Source organism: Acartia tonsa, chromosome 7 (assembly GCF_053477335.1).
Source record: "Acartia tonsa isolate MP-2025a chromosome 7, ASM5347733v1, whole genome shotgun sequence".
Lineage (NCBI taxonomy): Eukaryota > Metazoa > Arthropoda > Copepoda > Calanoida > Acartiidae > Acartia > Acartia tonsa.
This window is the reverse complement of record NC_137266.1, coordinates 27045206-27070536: the sequence shown is the minus strand read 5'-3', so window position 1 is coordinate 27070536 and position 25331 is coordinate 27045206. Positions and strand designations below refer to the sequence as shown.

Below are 25331 nucleotides of genomic sequence, written 5' to 3'. Positions count from 1 at the left end.
GTTTTTGATATTGTTTATAATGTTCTTTTTATGCTTAAAATATGAAAATTTAATTTGATAATAATTTTGAGAGAATAAAATTTAATTAAAATAGCTATTTGTCGAGGTCTAGACGTTTTCGCAATACCCAGACAAAAAGGGATCAAGCAAAGTTGCCTCCAGTTTATCCTCCAGTGAATATTTACATTAAATTTCCTATTATATTTTTCATTGCTAATAATTAGAGCATGCTTCTTTAATATTAAAGTAGAATATCAGTTCAAACTTAAGATGATTTAAAAGAATTCTTAAATGTTTTTTGATTTATTATCATATATTTGAAGAGGAAATTTTTATCCATTGTTGTATCTCTTTATTCCTGGAAAGGTCAGATTGTTAGATACTGAAGCATGTAAATCATATTATTAACAATTGTTGTATCCTTGTATCTTGGAAGGCCTATTTTAATTTTGAAGCATAAATAGGAAATCAACATCCATTACTGTATCCCTTTATCCCTGGGAAGGCCAGACTATTTGAATTTGAAGCATGTAAAGTAAATTGTATTAAGGAACAAACATATATTATATTATGTGTAATATCCTTTTTTCTTGCCAGTAGACCATCCTTAGCCATCATCTTCTCATTTTTTCTTACTATAAGGTTTTCTTTAATTGTAGAATATGATATTTTTGTTGTTTAAGGCCTAAATAAACAATAGATTTAATTTTTTTCATCACTACTTACCTATAAAAAGCTTTTCGAAGGAATGGAATCAAATCTTTAAATTTCATAAAAATGTAAAGAGTGGAACGGGGTTCACAGAAGGTCCATTTGCTTATTTTCTATGTTTTTTTTCCTATCCTCGTGGTTACTAAGTCTGCTAGGTAAAACCATTTATATCAATTTTCTCTAAACAAGAGTGGGAAATAGTAAAGTTATCTTTTTTGAGTTCATATAATGAAAGAAAGTTATTTAGCCAAAAATGAGTAAAAAATGTTTTAGTAGCGTTGTTACTCTATAGGTCTAAATTAATGTTGATGTTGTCGTTTTTTATGTCATGGTTACAATTTGAATGAAATCGTCCTCTTATGTATTTTCCTTGAATATAATGGCTTTTATTTGTGGACGCTTTGTAATGGCTTTGAAGTTGAATATCTTGCAAGCGACGCAGCTACACTATAACTAGGAGTGTATGTATGTACTTTACTTTAACTTTCTTGTTTATCGAAGGATTTTAAAAATCAAAACGTTTAAAATCATAAGAGAAATTTAACAAAAAGGTTTTATTTTAAGGAAATATATGCCAAAAATGTGAAAATTAGTATATTTTTTTTATAATTCCTCTATTATGTTATTTGCTTGTTATTAATGCGATGCTCATAATTATAATTGTTCTTGTTAATAATATTCAATTATTCTGCTGCTTCCCTTTCATCCAAGTTCAAATCTCAAGTGGACATATTTCAAGTTTACCTAAAATACTCCCTTCAATATTTTAAATTATAAAAAGATAAGGATTTCCAAAGGCTTTAGAGTACCTGCTAAAAAACTGTTAAATGCTGTTAGAAACATTGATATCATAAAAGAGTATTTCTAAAATGCTTTTTGTCTTTTTCACTGGTTTAATCGGTATTAATAAATCAGCTCACATAAGTATTTTGTTATCTATGTGTTAAGGAAATTCTAAAATTGTATGTGTGATAATAATTTCCATTCTATTAACCTTGTGCACCAATTGTTATAAAGAGGCCAATTTAAATGGACGCTCTTTTTTGGTTTTATCGAATAATAACAATTATTTCTAAAAAGCAAAGCAGTTTGAAATAATATGGTCCTTTATGGAGAGATAGAGAAAGAAAGAGAGGGAAGGACAGTGAGATAGAGATTGACAGAGAGACAGACAGAGAGCAATAGAGAAAAAGAGAGAGAGGAGGGAGAGAGTAAAGAGAGAGTTTAGTACAGGCAGAGGAACATGAAAATAGACACAAACACTTATATAGTAGCTTTGCTTCTAAAGACTAGGGGGATATGGCTTGAAAAAAAACATAATGAAAATCATAAAAAAACTGACATAAAAATGTCTGTCTTATGTTTATGTAATAATAGCATAAACCTTTAAAGGTTTTTGCCTACTTTTCTTGTAATCAGCTAGATTTTTTTTTAAGATTTAAAAAAAATTGTCGTTAATATTTATCTTTTTTATTACTTCATATAAAATAAAGCATAGAGTGTCCTTTTAGTATTATTCTAGGCTGAGAAATTACTCATAGGTCGAGTGTCAAAACCAAATGTATTGTGCAATTTATATAATTTATTTACATGTATATGCTACATTGTAAATTTGCTTCATATTAGCAAATTAGAACACAAAAATAATGCTTGCAAAAAAGATTTAAACTAAAGTCATCCGTATTTTTTTGCTTATCTTATAATATAAAGTAAAGGATTTTGTCTGAAACTTAAGATCTCAATAACTACTTAACTGATTGGGTTTTCTAATTTAGGTTTCTGGGGTTTTAGAATATTTAATTTTTAGATTTAAGTCTTGGGATAGTTTTTGAATACAGAGCCCCTAGATGCTAGAGGCACAGCCGGTAGTTATATATAAAATAGAAAACCTTTTAACCTAACAGTCTACATTTTTAGGAGTGCTTTGATAAAAACAATGAAGGTTTTAGGCTATTTTACTTTTTGGTTTACCTACCTAACAGGAAGCATAATAACGCTTAATATACATAATAAAGTTTTCTGAATTTGAGAAGTTTTCTGTTAAATATCATGGATACTAGGATATTGCATTTGATGACAATTTAATATCCTCAAATACATCATTGAAAAATGATAATATGTGTAGAAGAGGTAGATCAGTTTGAACGCTATTGTCCTTTCCCTCCCTGGTTAAATATGCAAAAGGATTATTGACACAAGGAAAGGCAATGGCAAGTTAAAGTTAGTTTTAGAGTTGTTGCACTCAAAACTTTCAGAATTTTCCATGTGAACAAGTTGACCCCTCTTTGACCTGGAGCCATTTTCTGGACAAACAAAAGTTTTTATTGTAATTAATAATTGCTAATCATATTAAAATCAAAATCATTACCACAACTATGCGTTTCAAGAAAATACCTATATCTTCAACTCTACACTGCACTATTCTAATAATAGCTTTTCATAAAATATTTTGAAATACACAAACAAACAAATTTATCTCATCACAAATCCATACGATTAATAGAGAAACGAAAGCATAAAGTATTTAAAACAAGAAGTGCCTTTACAAAAAAAACTGAAGAAAGATTAACAAATAATAAGGTAAAATTAAGGTAAAAAACATGCAATTGAATGCATTACTGACAGAAATATGATCGACAGACCAAAAAAACTTGCTAGGAAACTGGCCAAAGTTTAAACATTATCTGGTTGAGCCAGACTAAAGTATAATTTTCTCAGAAACATTTACTATATAGTCAGGGAATGGACCAGGGAAAAAAAATAACATTTCCCCAATTATTTGGAAGATACAAAAGACATGATTAATTGCACAAGAATAGAATTTGGGGGAAGATTAATTACAAACCAATATCCTATCCCTGTATCCTCTCTTGGAAGGTACCGAACTACATAACTTTTAGTTTTATCTACCAAGTTTGTAATGACAATACTCTATAATTAAAGGCTTTATTTATGTCAAGTAAGCTTAATACTTATTCTAATAGGCAATTTATCTATATTTCTATAAAACTAGCCAACAGAGGATAGTAGTTGGGGTCAGAAACAATAGCCTAAAACCATCCTAATATATTTAAAAGTTCCTCAAGAATACAAATTATTTGAAGCGACAACTTTCGAGATCTTTAGCTTCAAACAAAAAAGCTTACTTTTATAATAAGATAAAGTTTGATGTATCTTTAACTACTAATACTAATTTAACCTATATAATCTGTGAGTTGTAGAAATTGCACTGAAAAAAGTTTTATCATCGGCAAGTTAAGCTTAGAAACTATTTGTTTTTTCAATATCCTGAAAAAGCAAGACTTCCATAAAATTGATTCCAATATATTTGACTGTAAAATTATCCTTTGTGTAATTGGGCAGCATTGATTTTAAGGGACATAAACAAAACTTACTACTTCATAATATTATTGGTTTCTTCTCCCCTTGCTTCTAGGGGAGAGCAGGGAAGGTCAACTTAATGGCTGAAAACTTTTCCAGGATATTTAAAGATTATGGGTAAAGGACAACCAAATTGAACCACTAATTTCTGTGACCTTCAAAAAAAAACCTTACTTCTTTATATTATCACATAAATTAATTTTATAACTAAACTGCATATTTATTATGTAAATGCTTCTTTTGTCCTTTTGATGTGAATACTTTGGCTTGAAACTTTAGTAGATCAAAATTGGATTAACATTTTTATCCCCTTTTCAACCAGTAATCATTATGTTAACATCAACTATCGATGGATTTTGTCGAATTGATATAATTTTTTTTAATGTTCCTTTATAACACCATGAAGTGAAGCTACTCTATAATTACAAATGTCCGTCTGTTCTTTTTACATTTTAAAATTAACGATAGTCATCCCTCCACTGTACATTTGAGTTTTTTTCATGGTAGAATTATCTTGGGAGGGTATTGGTATCCTCCCCAAAAATTACAGACAAATAAACACACAGATGTCTTGTTTTTTTTTATATGAGGATACAGTATTGTGTCAATACAATGATAGCTAAAAGTTTCACATGTAGACCTCATATAGAAATTAAGTTTTGGAACCAAAATCATAAAGTACAGGGGTCATTAAACAGAATTTACATTATACAAATATAATTCATGTATATGGAATCAGTGAGAAGGGTAGATCAGCCTAAGAGTTTATTATGCAAAAAGGAAAAAAAACATTCTATCATATGAAATAACAAGGTTTTTTTTGTTTGTTCTATTAGATTTCCCTAACCTCTGAACTGATTGAGTTCTCTATTTTCGGAAAGCTTCATATAGGCCCGGGTATTTAAATAGCATTTTTTTTAATTTAAAATCCTAAAATCTAACTGGTCTAAATGATAAAATTCAAAGCTGAACATCCATGTGCAATGGTACATAGTAATAAAGTAGTAACTTCTGCTATTATTACATTATAAAGTCGTTATAAAGTAGTAAAGTTTATTGGGTACGAGGGGTTGGGGAAAAACTTCGATTACTTTTTTCATAAGCGATGCTTTTCTATAACTAGCATGTGGTTGTCTTTAATTCAGTAACGGAAAGAAATGACTGCAAGTTTAGTCATATTGCAAACTTTTAGTCTTTTTAGTTAACATTTCTAATTACTATAAGTTCGAACTTTATAAGGAACTAATATAAATCTTAAAATCATTTGAATTATTTTTGAAAAGATCTTAAAAACAGAAAAAATTAAAAAGATATTAGAATTGTGTTAAATTTAACATGAATTATGGTTTAAAGTTACAAGTTTAAACTAAATTTTAATGTTTTTATCCCAAAATAACTTTAGAACTTTCTTTATCTCATTTTCTTTAATCTCTCTTTTGTTATATAACTCTCTACATTTCTCTCTCTCTCGCTAACTCTATCTATCTCTCACACACTCACTCACTCACTCACTCTATCTCTCTATCTATCTATCTATCTATCTCTCTCTCTCTCTCTCTCTCTCTCTCTCTCTCTCTCTCTCTCTATCTATCTATCTATCTATCTATCTCCGTCTATCTCTCTCTCTCTATTTTTTCTCTCTTTATTCCTTTTCAGATATGTCTAAAAGTTTGAAATTAATTATAAAAGTAACTTTGAAATGTCATTGAAATATTTTTAACATTTTACATTTTTAAGAATTTTTATTCAAAATGTACATAATATAAACATGTTGACAAAAATGCGATTACTTCCAAGTTTTTTATCCAAAAAATGTAAGGACAGACAGATGAACTGTAGATTATCATTGCTACTTCAAATTTTAATGTAAGATTAATGTATCTCCAATGATAATATACATAAGGGTTGAAGAATTATGGTTTTAGAAAACATTTAGAGTAATTAAGACTAAGATCTCCTATTGATCCCTTCATCCAATTATTTCTTGGTGAAAATAGTAGGTATTGTCAATAAACCTTGTAATTACTCAACTTTCAGTTAACAAGTTTGCAGTTTTGTCGACAGGACTTGGTCAATTCTAAATTTTAAAATCCATAGGAAATCCACGAATAAGGGTAGTCAGATAAGTAAAAATAACATCAAAACATTTGAACATGTTCAAAAACAATAATAAAATTCGAATATTTTTTTGATTTTTTGTGCCCAGATTTTTTTTAAAAATCAAAATCTCAAAACATTTTAAAACTTTACCACATTTTTAAACATTGAGAGAAATTAATTTTTAACCTAATTTCTCCTGTACTTATCCCTGTTAAAATCGGAAATAAGTAGTTAGTTTTGATAATCATATACTGATGGGGGCCTCAGGCTAAATTTGTTAAAGAGACAATCAACGTCTTTATTTTACTTGATTCTTTTGTTGCATATCTGACTGTTGTATTCTTTTATTGGTTGTTTTCATTTCAGTAATGCCTTTTTTAGCAATATTTTTATCAACTAATAAGTTATGTAAGATTTTTTTAAAAAAATCTTTATCTTAAAACTGTATGTAATTCATATAAAAACATAGTAATCTTATCATTTCTTATTTGATTATAGACATAACATCTCTTTTACATTATTTTTGTAAAAGACTGTCCTTTCTAGGCAGGGTTATTTAATCAGCATGTGATAATGGCTTTTTTTAAACAATAAAATTTCATGTTGTGTTTGTATTAATCAATCCACCACCCTCCCAATTATATTTTATAGACATTGCGGCTCAGAATTAAATAAAAACAAGGACAATACGGTCCATAAGATTCACAGAAGATTGGTCAGACGGACGGATTATCCCTACCTAACAGTTTAGTAGTCACGCTACAGACAAGGACGAAATTATTAATTTGAGAGCGCAGCTAATAAAAGTTTTTAAATATTAAAATTATTGATGAACTCAACTAATGTTTCTTGCCAATATTACACTTCCCTTCTAGTGTTTGAATTACAAAATAAATGAATAAGAGAAGCAGCCAAAAAATATTGTTATGACAGCTATTAGACTATTATTTACGTTGACATTATGGTCACATTTAACATGAAATTACCAATAACAATAACCCAATCTCGATTTTTTGTGGTATCTTATTTATCTATTAAACCCTGGTTGAAATAAACACACATTCATTTTCTATTGTTCTTTATATGTAACGTGTAATTTTGGTTATTTAAAGCTGTTATAATTGTTTTTATATAAAAATTTATTGAGAAAACCAACTTACAATGTATTGATTGATTGCTTAGCTGTTTACAAATATTGTATCTACACATACTATAGACTACATTGTAAGTAATTATTTTACTCTAGTTTTACCAGGAAGGGAGGTGACATTAGGCTGCAAATTTTATTTGTATCCAAAGCTTTAAAATCTCAAACTTTCATTCTTTGGGATAAAAACTTTTAATAAATTTTTAATAGGGTTTTCAACTAGCAGTATCCAAACTGTCTAAACAGAAAGGATATTCTTGTTTTACAGCATTTTATCGTTCTTATTCCTTAAGATCCTTGGTGTTTACTGTATTAAAGTCTAAAGTTATGGCTTCTCTATTTGTGGTCAAAATCGGCCTTGCAAACACGATTTAAAGGTAGGAACTTGAGGAAAGATTAATTTACCGTGCATTGCTCTATCCCTATAGGCCAGATGTATTCCAATTGCATTATAAACTTTTATAGACATCAACTTTGGAGAATCCATTTGATATAAAAACTTTTCCATTTGATTGGATGTGAAAGGAAAAGGGGGCTGATGGCCGTAGTTGTTTGTTGGGGGGGTTAAAGAGCCATAAAATAAGACCTTGCAATGCAAATAAATGAGAAGATGCGCAGCTATTCTGTAAGTTTTCTCGTTTGACTGCTTTGCATCACACCTTGTCTGCTAACTTACAATAACAAAAAACGTCCAAATAATATTAAATATGAAATTGTGTGCTGTGTAAGGATGTTGTCATCCTTGTTATCCAAATTATATTTAAACATACACATGTACATAATAATATGATAATTGTAATTCAACAAGGATGACGATATCCATGTAAACAAAGAATCAAGAATATCATTTTGTAGAACTTTAGAAGCAAAGCCACTTGATAAACAAATCTTCTTACTTCCTGTTTGTGTAGACTATCAACGTACAAAAAACACAGCTCCAAATATATATATATATGTGAATATTTCCCATGTGAAACGGACGTTCAGACAACCCTTAATTATAGGATAGTTGCGCTGCTAACAAGAATTACCAAACATCCGGATATAGTTAACAACTACTTCCCCTTGTTTTCTTTTACCAGCAGGAAATGCATTTATGAATTTATTTAATCAATTGCATTACAAAATTTACTTTTTAATTTGTTATTTAAAAGTAGTCAATATCCTTCTTTTTATAAAAAAAAGGATCTTGGACAAAGTAGCTTCGGACAAAGTAGCTTCGGACAAAGTAGCTTCGGACAAAGTAGCTTCAGGACAAAGTAGCTTCCGGACAAAGTAGCTTCCGGACATTTACTTAAGAAAAGTAGCTTCCTTAGAAAAATAGAAAAAACCTCCTAAACGACAAACCTCCTAATGCGACATCTTTTAAGTAAAACCCCCTAAAAACTTTTCAAGTGATATCACATTTATTAAGTGTGAGGTAAGGGTCGATATTTTTAATGCAAGGTTGTATCGGGTTCGAAACCATGCCGTTGGGTAGCCAACACAGACTTTGGGACAACTGTCGGACGGATTTTTAAATTTCACCCTGTAGACAAAGTTATTCAAGAAAGAAATTTCGGTTTTGAATTTCGTCCCTGTGTGTTTTATCGCCATATTGGATTTTATTGTTCAACTTTTTTAACAGCAGTGGTGGATTTTATCCTTAAATTTGGAAGATTTTTTTATTTAATAACTTTTGAAAAATTTTAGGACGTTTTACTTGAGAAATGTCTACACAGAAAGAGAGACATAGAAAAAGGCATAAAGACAGACATAAAGACAGACAAATAGACAGACAAAATGACAGACAGACAGACAGAAAGGCGGACAGAAATTGTAAAAATTTAAAAAAATGTTAAAACGAATTAAAAACTTATAAAAAAATCGCCGAACCCTTTTTAGTAAAATCCACGATCCACTTTTTGTTAAAATTGTTAAAGTTTTGTTTGCTTTCAATAAAATTAGAAGTTAATGTACATTAAACATTCTTACATAGGTTAGGTTAGGTTAGGTTATAGGCAAGGGGGCCGAGCGCCCGCGGCTAGGCAGGCCAGGGGGCCGAGCGCTGCGGCCATAACCTTTATTACTATTAGAAGCTACTTTTCTTAAGTAAATGTCCGGAAGCTACTTTGTCCGGAAGCTACTTTGTCCTGAAGCTACTTTGTCCGAAGCTACTTTGTCCGAAGCTACTTTGTCCGAAGCTACTTTGTCCAAGATCCAAAAAAAATAGCAAGGATGACAACACCTATGAAAAAACGATCTACCAGCATCAAGTCATTACAGAGTTCATAATAATTTAAACATAAAAACTATAAAATGCACATTTTAGACATCAATAGGACAATTCATCAAAACGAGCTATTATAAATATTTACTAGCTGAAAAATTGGAAGGGGTATTTTTTGCTTGGGGTGATTTCACTTGGGAGGATTGGGCTACCGTCCCCCAAAAATAGTTAGAACCTTCCCCAGACCTATGAGAAGATTCACTGTAAAAGGAGACCCATATTGGTCTAGCAGTTAAAGAGATTTGCACTATATTCAGACAGACACCCTGTTACTTTTAATGAGAATATAAGAGCTTCGCTTTTAACAAAATAGTTTTACTAACCTGCTGAAAATGACGAGAAAGCCACAAGAACAACTGCGCAAGACGCCAATAACTTCATTTTTATCCACTTACAGTAACAACTACCAATAATATATGTTGAAGTTATAACAAATTACAATCACTTAAAGACACAACTTTAATTCCCACTTAACTGCGGTGTCCAACTGTTTCTGTATATTATTCACTGTAATTATCACTGTTGACGTCCAACATAATTTTATAAACTTTTTTATCTTCTTTCAGTTTCACCGACGTTTCTTTTTTTATATTTCAAATTAGGGTTGAAAGGATTGTCTTTTTTAGACAATGAATGTTGGTTGTCTGGTGGGGCTGGTGGTGTTGATGAGGTAGGTTTATGCAGAGGGGGGGAAGCTCGGATGTGGTCACTAGTGCATACTTCCTATATGATGTGTGTGTGGTTTAATAATGTTAGATGCAGAAAGAAGAAATTTTCAAACATTTTAAGGATTAGGAATTGAAATTTAAATGTCTAAATATTCTCTTTATTTTCAGTATGGCTTTAAAACCGATTAACATCCGCTGGATTATAGCCGGTTCTCAGCTATACTGAAAAATCATGTAAAGCACCGTATTACAGACAATTTTTCACAGATATCAAAATAAAAATCTTGAAATAAAAGCAGTATTTTAAGCTCAATCGTTCGGTTTTAATCTTATAACCTTTCATTTTAATATCCGCGGAAAGCTGTCTGTAATACAATTCGATTCCTATATAACTATTCTAAATAATATTAATTTAACTTGAACACTGGTATGTATTAAGTATATTTTAAATACAATTTTCTGATATGCAAAATATTAAAGGCAAATTATTTTCTTTCTAATACCATATCCCTTTTTATTGATCTATCTATATAGAAAATAAAAAAACATGTTTTAAAATCTGTTAAAATTAGGGAAAGGACAATGGGGGATATATTGATTCTTCTCCTAATTGTTATTTGGAAATTTCTGCTTTTGGTAGCTTCAATTATTATAAGCAGATCAATGTCATCCTTTTCCTTCCTGTTAAAATACAGCTAAATATAAATGCATCCTTTTTATTTCTTTTTTTTTGGGAAAACAGGAAAATGTTACATCCCTTTTTATCCAAACAAAACAAGCTATAAAAGTCATAATGATTTGGGCACTATAAATATTACTAGGTATGTACATAGCTAGTTTTATAAAATTAGTATGTAAAATTTAAACAACTTATAGTTATTATTTAAATATGTAAAAAGTAGACAAGAAATTATGCAAAATATATGTAAACTAGAATTTTATGATATTATTGGATTTATTTTCTTACAGGAAAACCTTTTTTTTATCCCTCTTGGTCTTTTATTTGACAATTTAGATAATTTTCATGGAAATATTTAATCGAAAATCCAAAGTTAGCCTTATGATTCCTGATACAATAAGTTAAAATTTGGAATGCGTAATCTATTAATTAATTCCTAGTAAGAATAGGAATAATTTGGTATCTACAGTTTTTCTATTGATAATTCTACAAAATATAAATCTATCATCTAATATGTTATTCCCGTATCTTTGATATTTATGTAATTTAAGATAATATCTATAGTATAAACAAGGATGACAACATCCATACGTAGCGAAGCACAAAATTTTGTGGATGAGACTGACCGTCATGGTTGTTTCTTCAAACAACGTGAAATTTAATTTTGATATCTTTAACTGAAAAAATTTTGAAAATCGGACTAAAAACACCAAAGATATGTGGGAAAATGTAAAAAATATAAAAATAGCCAGAAACCTGCAAAAAGGCAGTCTGACCGTCATTATTGTTTTTTTCCAAACGACGGAAAATTTAATTTTGATATTTTTAACTGAAAAAAATTTGAAAATCGGACTAAAAACACCAAAGATATGGGGGAAAATGTAAAAAATATAAAATAGCCAAAAACCTACAAAAAGGCAGTCTGACTGTCATAGTTGTTTTCTTCAAACAATGTGAAATTTGATTTTGATATGTATAACTGAAAAAATTTTGAAAATCGGATCATAAACACCAAAGATATGGGAGAAAATGTAAAAAATATAAAAATAGCCAAAAACCTGCAAAAAGGCAGTCTGACCGTCATTATTGTTTTCTCCAAACGACGGAAAATTTAATTTTGATATCTTTAACTGAAAAAATTTTGAAAATCGGACCATAAACACCAAAGATATGGGGGAAAATGTGCAAAATTAAAAAATAGCCTAAAACCTGCTAAAAAGCCGTCCGACCGCCATTGATGTTTTATAGTTAATTGTGCTCCTTAATGATGGGAATGTTGTCAAAAAATTTCAGAATCCTATCTTTTATAGGAGCTGAGTAAATCCCATTTCCCCCATAGCGTTACGGACTGACTGACGGACTGACGGACGGACATAGTGAATTATAGAGTAGCTTCGCTACTAATAAAATACCTATTTAATAAATAATGTAAATAAAGTAAATACAAAAGGGAAACATTATAAAGTTGGGGCCATGAAACTACTTTTATATTAGTTATAATAAACCATTTCCATTAATTTAAAGAATGCTTGATTTACCTACATCTTGAAATTGTTTATGCCTAGACAAAAATGTGTTTTAACACATGGGGAAAATGTGTACATACTACATTTCTACTATTATTCAAAGTTGGTTTAGTAGTCCCAACTAATGTAGACTTAAAGATCAATATATTATAATAACTTTTGTTTACACATAGAATTATTTTTGATGGATCCTTATCAATTAATAGAATAAAACAGTCCTTTAGCTTTCAACAGGGACAGTTTTAGATCAAAATAAAAAAAGGTTTTATTTACAACTCTAATTAACAAAAAAGAAGTTACTTTTTAATAAAATTATTCTGTATGTCAAACCCTCATTTGGTTTGACATTTTTGAATACAGCATCTATTCAGCTTCTCTTAGACTCTTACTGACACTTTTACTTAACATAAAATTTCTAAGAGTTTTCTGTATATCAGTTTAATATTATTTTTTTCATAATTATTAATCTCATTCTCAGATAAAACCCACATATAATGAAGCAAAAATTAATTAAAAACTTAATGAATGGATATAATTTTATATAAATTATAAGTCCATTATAAAAGCTTTCACCATCTGCTAACTGGACGTGGTTTACAGTGAACGGGGGGGGGGGGGTAGGGGTAATGCCGGCTTGGAAACCATTTCCCTTTTGGTTTGCATGCTTGAATATGTGTGTGTGTGTGTGTGTGTGTATGTGTGTTGTGTATGCCTACATGCATCAATGAATTTAACCTTTTATATACCGGTAGCACACAATGACAGGATAACGTACATAAAGTTTCTTTTAGCCGCACGGCCATTATAAAAAAAAAACTTTTTCACGTCTAGGTAAGAGAGATATGAAAATATCCTTATTTAATAGATCATCTTACAGTTTTCAAGCAAAAAAATCAAAATAAATAGACCAATTCTGTATTACTTGCTTCAATGTTCTTCAATTGTCCTTAAAATCGTACATTTAGATAACTTATTTTCTATCTTTAAGTAATAATATACAAAGCTTGTACAGTATTTTACTACATTTATATCCTTCTAAAACCATACATATACATATATAAAGCCCACATTCCCATACACGCCTTTTTTGCATGAAAGAAAAAGCATATACCAAGGATGCTTTTCTGCAAATATAAAATAGCTCAATTGCTAGTTAACAGATTTTTTTAAGACAAATAAGAAATATCAAGTTTACTTTTCATGTTTTTAGATTTAGTTATCTTAGATATCTTAGTTACTGACGGACTGACAGACATACTATGTTTACAGAGCAGCTGTACTTACAAAAATGAATATTTAGTTTTGTAAAAAAAATCTGGGAAAAGGGCGACAAAATCCGCGAAATCTATCACTTCCATTTTCCCCGTTGCATTTCCATTTTTACCTAAACCACCACTTCCCCTTGGTATTTACATATATTATATGGTCAACCCTAGCTTCTACCCCCCCCCCCCTCTACTCTCACCCTTGTCTGATATGAAAATTTGATAATGATATGTAAAGTGAAGTTCACACATATCCACAAGATTAGGGATGGGATTTTCAAGGGTTTTTTGCATGAAGGGTCTGCCCCCCCCCCCCCCTTCTTCTGACAAAATCCCTATAAGGATATTAATCCCCCCCCCCACTCCTTTAGCTAACCACCTCATCCGGTTTAAATCTCATTTTCAAAATTTGTATATTGACTTTTTAAATGGACATTACAGAGGTTTCTTAGAGAGATTATTTTATTAAAGTAAAAGAATATAGGGAACATGCGCTATATGTATGTAGCTCTGCCAAAGGGCCGGGTTTTGTAATGGGTCTTTGAAATCACATAATAGCTTCGGAAATATAAACACAGTCGAGTTCCTACAAAAGAGTATAAATCAATTTTCAGAGTCACCAGCACTTGGGCGAGGAAGTTGTCTGGATTATACATCTGGACTTACACATTAATTTATTTATTTTATCCCAGGAACAGTAATGTCCATAAGAAAGAAGGTTAGAGGCAACCATAATTATACAGTAGATGTGCTACTACTAAAGATTATCAAATAACCATATCCAAAGGAACTCTGTAAATAATATCTTATCAATAATTAATAAGGCTTTTAGATTATTTTTCTTTATTTAATAGAATATAAATAATACCATTAATAAATAAAAAGAGATCAAAATATATTCAGAAAAAAAATTAAGAACATCTTTACTTCTTTTTTGATTGAAACAAATTTAGATATCAAAACAAAATTGTATATAATGTGATTTATTGCAAAAATTTCTTTGCTTTTCTTGCTTCGCTTCTTACAGACATAATTGGCCTTATTTCTTTCCTTTTAAGGCTACAAATTTTTGTTCATATTCCCCTAAAGTACAATATTAAGTGTTAATAGTAATAAATTTAATCTTAATAGTAAAAACAATTTGGGTAATTACTCTTTTTTTCACCCATGTATTTCATAGCCCCCAAGTTACTATACGTGCAAAGTTTTCTGGCAAATACAGGAGCCTCTTTTGTACAGGTAACGAGTACCTCATTTCCAGCAGTCGGAATGTCGGTCAGACTGTTAAGTATATATACTTTAGGGTCAAAATTGTGGAGGGTAGTGATGTGTAGAAGGAAAAGGTAACTCAAAAATAAGCCATGTGACGTCATAAAAATGAGGGATTATTCATCTCTTTTTTAGGTCCTTTATTTCACACTTCTCCTCTCATCTCCCTCATTTTTTTACGTCACATGCTGATTTTTTAGTCAATTTGTCCCTCTACTGGTTATGTACATATTTGGAGGTTGCCCCACTTGCCAATAAAGTGATTTAGCCTAACAATTTCTATGACTGTGACGTATTTTACTTTACTTTAGTTTGGAATGCAATAAATCGAAGAACAATCTCTTTCAAGAGAAAAGTAATCTTGAACAATTATTTCCCTTGCCTTAAGAAAATGGTACAATTAGGTATTTTTAAAGATTATTGTACCAATTTTGACTCCACTTTCTTGTTTATTGATTGATTTCAAACTAACAAAAAAATAAACTTAAAAAGTGTTATTTGCTGATTTAAGAACTTATTGGAGGAATTTTTCTGTATCTAAATATCGAAATAAGAATAAATAAAGTTCCAATTTCTGACCACACCCAAAAGATGTAGTGTCTCACTTAAAGAAAATTACACAAAAGAAAGGTTACAACATCAAATACGGGACTGAGGTTTAGTCCTTTGGGAGGGTGGAGAAGGGGGGATATTAAGATTGGACATAAGGTTCAAGTTATAGACGAGGGAGGGGGGGGGGGGGATATAAAATCCTCTTTAAACACATACAGACACCTCTATATATTTAAATGAATGGAGGAGGTCATAGAAGGGGAAATTAAGAATTAAGGGGTGAGAAATTACCCCATGGGGGAAATAATGTAGAAATAGTATCTAGGGGGTGTAAAATTAATCTGTTGTATTGGGCTATCCATCTTTTTAATCAGATTTATAGCCAGTAAGGAAGAAGGATATGTACACACCCACTAACATATTTCACTTAAAAGTTAAGAATTTTTTATAAGGGAGACAAAAACACTTAATTTCATATTTTTTTTATGCAAGAGGGGGAACGTTGAATATTTAAATTTTAAGGGATGTAAAGCAAAAATAAAACTTTTGTTAAAGAGGGGCAAGTTTAATGTTTTCTCACTTTTAAGAATTATCTCTAAACTGACTTAAATCTGGAAAATCAGATATACTTTTTTACAAAAAAAAAAACCATAAATCCATCAGAAATACATTTTGAAACATATTGGAAGATAAAAATAAAATAAAAATATATTATAATTTACTTAGCTGAGAAGCCATAGCAATATATTTTTGATAATTTTGAAATTCAATAAGATGATTTATTTCATACTTCTATTGATTTTTTTACCGCATATTTGATTCATATCCTCTTTTTTGAGCCAGCTGTTTTTTTTCATTAAAATATTATAAAATGTAACTAAAAACCATTAATTTCCCCTAGATAAGAAAATTAGATGTATTTATTTCTTAACTAAATTTTGCCAAAATAACTAGGTTGTTTTTTTGACTCTTTAATGTAATTTACTGAAATTAAGCTATTCTATAGTTGTGGTCTTTCCGTGAGTTCATTTATCAAATTTTGATTTGTTAATTAGAAAGGTTTTTCTCGTATTCATTCGAATCCGGTGGATAGGAACCGGTCTCATCCATACGAAAAAACTATGTCTAGCATCGTATTATATCCAGCTTTCTACGAATATAAAAATGTACAATCATAAGATACGATGCGAGAAATAACTATTATTTTCATTAGTGGCGTACACAGAGATTTTTCCATGGGGTTATAAAAATTGAGGGGGTAAGCAAAGACCATTAATGTTGGGAGAAAGTAAACTTATTGCAACAAACCTTGATTTAATAACTTATTGCGAAATATTTTCTATTTTTATGAAAAGAAAAATGCGCAACCTGTTATAAAAACCTTAATTGTCGGCGCAGATGAACCAAAATGACACAGGCACAAATTTAATAAAAAGACTGGTAATTAAGGTAAAAGTTAACATTTTGCTAAATTGACCTTTTAAAAGGGAAGTTTGCAGGGTAAACAAAACAAGGATGATTACGTTCAATACGAAATAAATTTTAAAAAATAACCTGTATAGGGTGTTTTTTTACCTAAGAGCGTTTCATTTAAACTTGCATATTGAGAGAAACACTTTTGATTTTTTATACATAGTACTTTAACTTTTTTTAAGCCAACGAATGGAATAACGTGTATATAAAATTTTAGCGATCAGTGTAATTTACAGTCCAGTATTCCCTCCCTGCCTCCAAGTTTAAAAGACACAAAAATAGTTACATCAAAATACATATAAGGACAAAATTTAGTATATTTTGTCAATAAATCAACAAATTTGACATATCTGTTTATATTTTATTATTAAATAAGAAACTGAAAGACTAACGGATGGGCATATTATATTATTATAGTAGCTCCGCTACTATTAATAACATTTGTATAGATATAATCTTTAATAGATTTAGTGGCTCACAGCCACACAAAGTTGCTATGGTGCGTCTCATCACTTCCGCATAGTGTCATAATTGCAAAGTGTTTATAACTGCAAAAATACACGTTCACAAATTTATTAAAGTAAGTGTTAAGTGATATATTTAACAAAGGCAAACTTTGTTTATTTAATGATTGCTTTTATGATCTGATATAATTATGATTTGTACGGAAGTGAGATGACACCAGTAATTAAGTTGAAATACAATTTTCATGCCTATTTCAATTGCTTTGTTAGAAAAAAATAACATTTGGTTAAGAATTAAGATTGTTTGCTGTACTTAAAAGTTAGAAATTAGAAGAAATAAATAATGTATAAGAACACAGTTTCTTTTAAGTCTTTGTCTTGAGATTTTTTTATCCTAACGGTTTTCCAGGATAATATTTCCAAAAATCCACCCTTATGATAAACAAAATTACCCTTTTGATCAAAAAGTTTGCACACTGCATGTTTGGAACCATAACATGGCTATGATACTTTGGGTACCAATATTTATCAAAGTCCAATGTCCCATCATGAGAGGTATAAACATAATTTTTTTACACCTTTTAATGACAAAACCTTGATTCGAAGCCGCATGGCAAGTTGAAGCTGAGCAGCAGCTACAGGACAAGGGGATACGGGGATAGCACAAAAGATGAAAAAATAATCTCTTTTTCTCCAAATAATTTCAATCTAACAAAGAAAAAATTTCACAAATAGAATTTAGAGTAAATATTAATTTGAGCATCAGTGTCCTATCCCTGAACACAAGCAGTTCATGTGAAAAATTTGATTCAAAGATATATGATGAAGTCATTAGCAGATCAACTAAAGTAATTTCCAATAATTTTATTTTGTACTTTTAGATAACTTTAGCTTGTACTTTGTACTTTTGCGGTATTTAATTAGTATTAAAACTACTGTCATTATTAGAATAGCATTACTTAACATGAATAGATAAATTCCTCATATGCATCTTTTGGAGAAGAAAACAATTTTTTACGCTTATTTTAGGTTAGGTTATGCAAAGTTTAGAAAAGCCCCATTGAGATAGTACACAAGACCCCACATGGTCTAGATATTAGGAAGGGTGGGTGAGTTGATGGTCAAGATAAACAGTTTAAGTGAAAGCATCCTTAACAAAAATAAAAGTAAATGATTCCCTATGTAGCTTCAAGAAATTTAATTCAATGATGTATACATACCTGAAATAAACCTTGTTGGACCATTAGCAAGCTTTAAAACTTTTAAAGTGAAAATTTCCAGAAGTATAGAAAATTTCAATTGACTATGGGAAAAATCATAAACAACTTGGCGAGCAGAGTGGTAATGGTTAAGTTTTGGTCAATTAAAAAAATGTATTTTAGAAAAGATTTTCTGTACAAGCTGTTAATTTTTCTTTTGAAATAAAGTATTACCATTAAACAGTAAAAATGAAACACATTTTTTAGAGAAATAAAAACTACCAAAATGCTATTAAACCACAGAACATCATGTTTTCTTCAGACAACTAAATTTGAAAACATTAAATTTTTCAAATTTTAATTATTTTTTGAATAAAGTTATTCTGTAATAATAAATACTTAATACATCTTGAGAGAAAGCTAAATTAATGAATACCAAACTTTTTAAAAACATGCTTTGTGGCTAAAAATAAATATTTTTTACCACAAAATCTTCAGAAAATATGCTAATAGCTAAAAATAATGAATGCAAGGATGACAACATCCAAAGTAGCGAAGCATATTTAAATCACAGACAAAGGGTATATGCCTATTTGTCAGGAGAGCCTTTTTAAGAAATTTAAATAACCTAACCTTAGAACGAACAAAATGAGTTTTAGAGGATTCTCATTAATGAAAAAAATGTTTAAACACAAAATAAAATGTCTATCTTTAAAAGAAAATGACAGACTAACAGACTTATTGTGTTATAGGGTAGCTGCGCTACTAATGAATAGTTAAAGGGGAGAAGGCCTAATTAAGAATAATTCCCAGAGATCTGGCCCACGATTGTATTCATCCTCTTGATCCATAGCTGGCACTATAAGTCATATATGGGACAAAATATATAACAAATATAACAAAAAAATAATGTGACTCATTTATAGAAACAACCCATTTTAATAATGATTTTATTGGTAAACTCTATTATTCATAAAAATTACATAATTTTTACCCCCACTTTAGATCATAATTGCATAAAAAATAAACACATTTTTTTGAAAATAATGAACATCCACCCCCACTGCTAAAATGAGTGCAAATTATTTTCTTTTTTATTTATTTCGAACTATTATATAATTATTGGTTAAATTAGACATTATATATTTAATATTTTTAAAAATCTAGTCCATTTCTACACAATAGTGAAAGAGTTATAGATGGAAATATAGATGAAAATATTTAAAGGGAATGAATGTGTGTGTGTGTGTGTGTGTGCATGTGTGTGTGTGTAGATAATGTAAACAAGATATTTTATCAAGATTATCATGCAAGATTCTTTCATTAATGAATCTTTTAACACATGTAGATTGTAGGTAGGTTGGTTAGTTGCTTTCAATCAGCAGATATATTGATTTTAACAAGGTTGACAACATCCTACAGTAGCTTAGCACATAATATGAACTACCATGAATATTAACGAAAATTAACAAACATGATTTAAACTTATGAGGCTAGGATTTAATACAACAGAGAAAACACTCAAACCAAAATGCGTGCAGAGGTTTTTTTATATAACAGATTGGACAGCGCATTTCTTGTTCGTGAAAGAACCTTATTTTTATTCCATTGTACGTCCATAATTCTGACTGCGTCTGGTTTGGTCTATTAAGTTTGACAGCTCTGATATATTTCTTTACTTTTTAGCAAGACTTTTATACATTTATAGAATAAGGGATACGTAAATTGATCAGAAGTTGATACTAATGATGCTAAAAATTTATATCTTCAATTCAAATTTAATAAAAGCTGCTTCGCCCCGCCCCTACCCTCTAGGGTACGGTAGGTCAGGAAAATAGCATAAACCATTAGACATTTGAAAAGCTTTCCTAAAAAGTGCAATCAATTCGGTCCACCATTTTCTGAGATCATTAGTCATGAACTAGCTTACATATTAGAATTATTTACTTAATTGATTACAATTATATTTTTTAAAGTTTTATTCATTTCACAAAAAAAAATTTACTCATTCCTTTACCCTAATAAAAGTTATACATTTACAATTTTCTTTGTGAGGAGGTATAGCTTTTATTAGAACTTATATTACAATCACTTGTCATTCAATATCTCAGAGCTTTATTTTAATAAAAAAATCCAATTATGAATTCATCGTTTTGCAAAAATTGGCATGTAAATATTTTTGAGGTTTTAAATGAACTGTTATTTTTATTAGCAGAAAAGACTTTAGCTGCGGTATTTTACTGGATGATACTAAATATGATTTCAATGTATTTATTTACCCTTTATTTGTCTTAAATGTTAGGATAATCCCTAACTTTGGAAAGTTTAATCCTTGTTATAAGTCTACTATGATACTTTTCTTTGTTTTACTAAAACTTTTCTTACAATTCCCCCAATAATATTTGATCATAGTAATAAATCATAAATAACTTATAATTTCATATTTTCCTGTAAACTTTTTATTCTTTTCTTTATTATCATAAAAAGTATATTTTTCTTATGTTTTTATTTGATTTTAGAAAGAACTAACACTTTTTTTAAAACCAAGCTTCTTTCCTTTTTCAAATTTTTTCCAGATTTTTATTGAAACTGATAAAATTTTGATTATTCTAAGCTGCATTTTTCTTCAAATATTCTTTGCAATATTTAAAAACCTTAAGTCTAAGATAATTTAGTAATAGAATTTAGAAAGTCATTTTATGACAATAAAATTATATTCTAAGCTACTAATTACATATCAAATCAAAAAAAATAAATGTACTTTCAATTTCTTTTACAAATAAAAATACAAAAAGTCATACATCAGTAATTCTTTATGTGTAGAAAATATAAATTGATATATAAACACTGAAATTAAAAAGAAATTTACATAAATTTTTAAGTTAACAATTGACTGGTCAAAAAATGCTGACACAGTCATTTCATTATAATTCTTTTTCCGTTAATCCAAAAATCAAAAGGGATTAGATTTCTGTCAAAAGTTACGTTGTTTGCATTTTCTTACATTATTTCAACAGCAAAAAGATGTTATTTGATTTATTTCATCGATTACTAGTGGCTGCACCCCCAGAGTCTATGGAATCTTTATTTGAATTGTGAGGGGGAAAGCAAAAATACATAAATTCAAAAATTAAACAGCTAAAAACCATGAAGCTTTGTTGATAGTTTTTTAAAAAACCTTTTACTATTTTACATTAGCAATTGGGCCTCTACCATCCAAATTAGCCTAAAACCATCCCGGGATTTTTCAGTTCGAGTTTTCGAGATCCTAAGCTTAAGATAAAACAAGGATGACAACATCCATAAAAGCGAAGCACTGAAACGGTAGGACAAACGGACATTAACACTTGTATAGTATCTGAACTGAAAAATTGGAACATAAATGTATAAATGTCGAATCAAAATTGTAGGTAAATTTGTTGAAAAACTGCTTAAAAACAGGATAATGTTTATGGACATACTTACATTTTTGGACTTGATTATAGAGTTGCTTCGCCTATAATATTGTTCTTTGTTGTCCCGGGAATCAATATACCAAAAATCAGATCAAACGGATAATTAAAACACTTGAAAATTTGTTGTTAAAAAAGTAGAAAAATCAACATGTTCAAAATGGACGTACGGACATTCTGGTAATGATTATAGAGTTGCTACGCTTTCTAAATCGTACCCAACTACTACAGGAATCATCATGCAAAGTTTGAAATCGATAGGACAATTCTAACATGACTAAATTAACGAATAAAAGCTATCTATCTCGGACGGACGGACGTACGGACGGACGGACGGACGTACGGACGGACGGACGGACCGACCCTAATTATAGAAAAGCTTCGCTTTTAAAAAACTTACAGGAATTATCCATTAAATACTTTGAAGCATCTTTTAAAATATATATTAACTGAATTTTTTTCTGTTAAAAAAGTAAGTTTTACAATAAAATACAATGTGATATAAAAGAAGAGAATAGTAAAAGGAAACCGAAATAAAACTAGGCTTTGATATTTGATTCCCTAGTTTAAAATTCAGCCTAGGCCACCGAAATAAATTTTAATCTGGAAAGAAACAAATGAGAATCAATGGATAGTTATTTTCTTCTTTTAAAACATAAAACTTTTGAAAAATTTACCTAAATTATTTTAGACGATTTTTTATTTTATTTTAATATACTTTTAAAATGAGTATCAAAACACTTATTTAAAGGATTTATATATGATTGTTATTAACCAAGAAATAATAGGGTAACGTTTAATTTTAACTTGTTGAAATGTTAGAGGCAAAGTATTCTTTCTTTAAATGAAGTCTTGAACCCTTTATTCTTCTAGTTTTGAAGAAGGTCAGATGGATTATAAATTCTAAAAGCATCATAACAATTCTCTAGATTACATAAAACTATTTCATTTGGAACTCTTAAAATTGAAAGGATGCGATTTGGTTTTCATTTATCTGCCAAATAGCCTTAAACCTTCCTTGTTCCGTTAATACAATCCAATAAAGACAATGTAATGAACGACCGAGCTATTTAGAGATCTTAACAGACATTAGCTCACACAATTTACTACTAGTATAGTATTGAAATCTAATTAAATCCACTTTAGTTTCATTTTTAAGTTATTGCCCAAGGTAGTAATGCTATTGATATGAATTTAAAATTTAAAAAAAAAAAATACAATTTATAGGTTGTTTGGTACGAGGACTTATAAAGTTACTAGAGGATTCGCCCCTAACATCTAGAGGCTTTGTATTCATAGGGTGAGAGAAGGGGTACAAAAATTAGTTCAAATCCCAAGAAATTATATAAAATGTTCCCAAACAATCTTATGATATTTGCTAAGCTGTAAAAATTAATTGATTCAGAGATCTTTAGAGAAAACGAAAATCTTAAAACATCTATTGCTTAAAAGCACAAGCATAAAAATATAATTAAGAATATACAAACGTTTTGAAACAATTTAACAAATAATAAACTAACCATAAGTTAATAATAGATGTAAAAAGATGATTTTTATAGCTGTATTAAATCATTTTTTAAACAACTATAAAAATACTAAAATAACAATATTTCAATAAAAGACCTAATTTTGTTATTGGAATTATCGTTATAAAGCAGCTATAAAAACATATCATATCAAGAATGATAAAGTCCACAAGTAGCGTAGCAATGACAATCTAAAATATTAATTGAAAAGGCAAATATACATGATATGTTTAATTATCAAATACAAAAATATTGTGAACAAATCACTTAAAAGTAATATTCCTCGGGTTGTTTATTAGTGTGTAAGTAATCTAAGAAAGTAAATTTTTTAGTTATTCAATTAATTTGAAGATGTTGTTAATTATCTCAACTAACTCGTACGTTTAGACTTTCTTACAAGTTATAGAGTAGCTGTGCAACCAAAAAATAGGACTGTTTTGAATATAGAGAAATGGGGGAATAATTCCAATTAACAGCCTTATATAAAAATGTGTTTTTAATGTTTTTCTTCAATGTGATTTACTGGTTTTTTTTTAACAATTAAAAATTAAGAACAGACCCAAACTATTACATATAATTGAATGCTTCATTTGATTTAAACTTTTATCATATTTTTAAACCACACTTTCCTTAGTTGCTTTTTCAAATTCACTTTTTTCACACAAAAATGTTCGATTTTTTAAAAATAAATCCGCAAATACACTTTACGGTGAATAGTAGTAAAACTATACTAATCTAATAGTAAGAATAGTAGGAAGTTAGAGAAATTAGATAGCGAGAGAGAGAGAAAAGGACATAGGGTTGAGTAAGGGAAGAGGAATAGGGGGGGGTTAAGAGGATACGCAACGTCCGGGGCCGCTAATTGACCGGATTTCAATGTATGAACCACCGTTAACGACCCCATTACTTTCTCCGTTCAAAACCACCTTGTCTCCCACCCCTCTTCCTCTCTCATCCCTCTAATTTCCCCTAATACCGCTTTGCTCTTTTGGGAAAAAAGGGAGGGAAACTAAATTAAGGGGTGTCACCGTTCGAGAGAAAAAGAAGTCGGACGAAAAATAGCTCCGAATTACGCGCTATTTATCTATCTATCCCAAAGAAAGACACGGAAAAATTGTTAATAAACATGAAAATTGACTCTGTTAATTTCACCGTGAATTCGCTACGCGAATTTGTAACATACGGTACATACGCGATACACGAGAATAACATACAAGTAAAAATATAAGATTATCTTATTATATAAAAAAGTAAGCTTATTTGTGTGAAGCTTGAACTATATTGAACCGATTGAGCTACTAGGTTTAAAAAAGCTTCACATAGGTTTAGGGATGGTTTTAGGCTATTTAAGCTTTTTGATTTAAGTCTTGGAATGGTTTTAGGTTATTTTTTCCAATACAGGGCCTCTAGATTATTGGGGGGGGGGGGGGGCAGCTACTAGTATACTATAAAATGTTACCTAATTCAAGAAGAATATAAAAATAATAGGTATGTTTTTAAATTGAATTTCTTAGAGAAGAATGCATGCAGTTATACATATTTCAATCTTCTATTCAGAGAAGCTTATGTTTGTCCCTTGTAATTAGGTATTGAGATGATTTTAGTTTGTTTGTTCCTTAAAATCACTAAACTGATTGAACTTGTAGGATT

At 29.6% G+C, this 25331-nt stretch overlaps 1 protein-coding gene across 1 annotated transcript in view; it reads right to left on the bottom strand.

Moving 5' to 3' along the window:
• LOC145325171 (protein amalgam-like) overlaps nucleotides 1-24413 on the bottom strand; it is a 79613-nt gene extending 55200 nt beyond the window's left edge. Inside the window, exons 1-2 of the mRNA XM_080168036.1 lie at nucleotides 24307-24413; nucleotides 9932-10327 (exon numbers count right to left, since the gene is read on the bottom strand). Of these exons, the coding sequence (XP_080024162.1) occupies nucleotides 9932-9989 (58 nt within the window). The 5' untranslated portion in view covers nucleotides 9990-10327; nucleotides 24307-24413. The remainder of the gene's footprint in view (nucleotides 1-9931; nucleotides 10328-24306) is intronic.
• Between the last annotated feature and the right edge of the window lie 918 nt (nucleotides 24414-25331).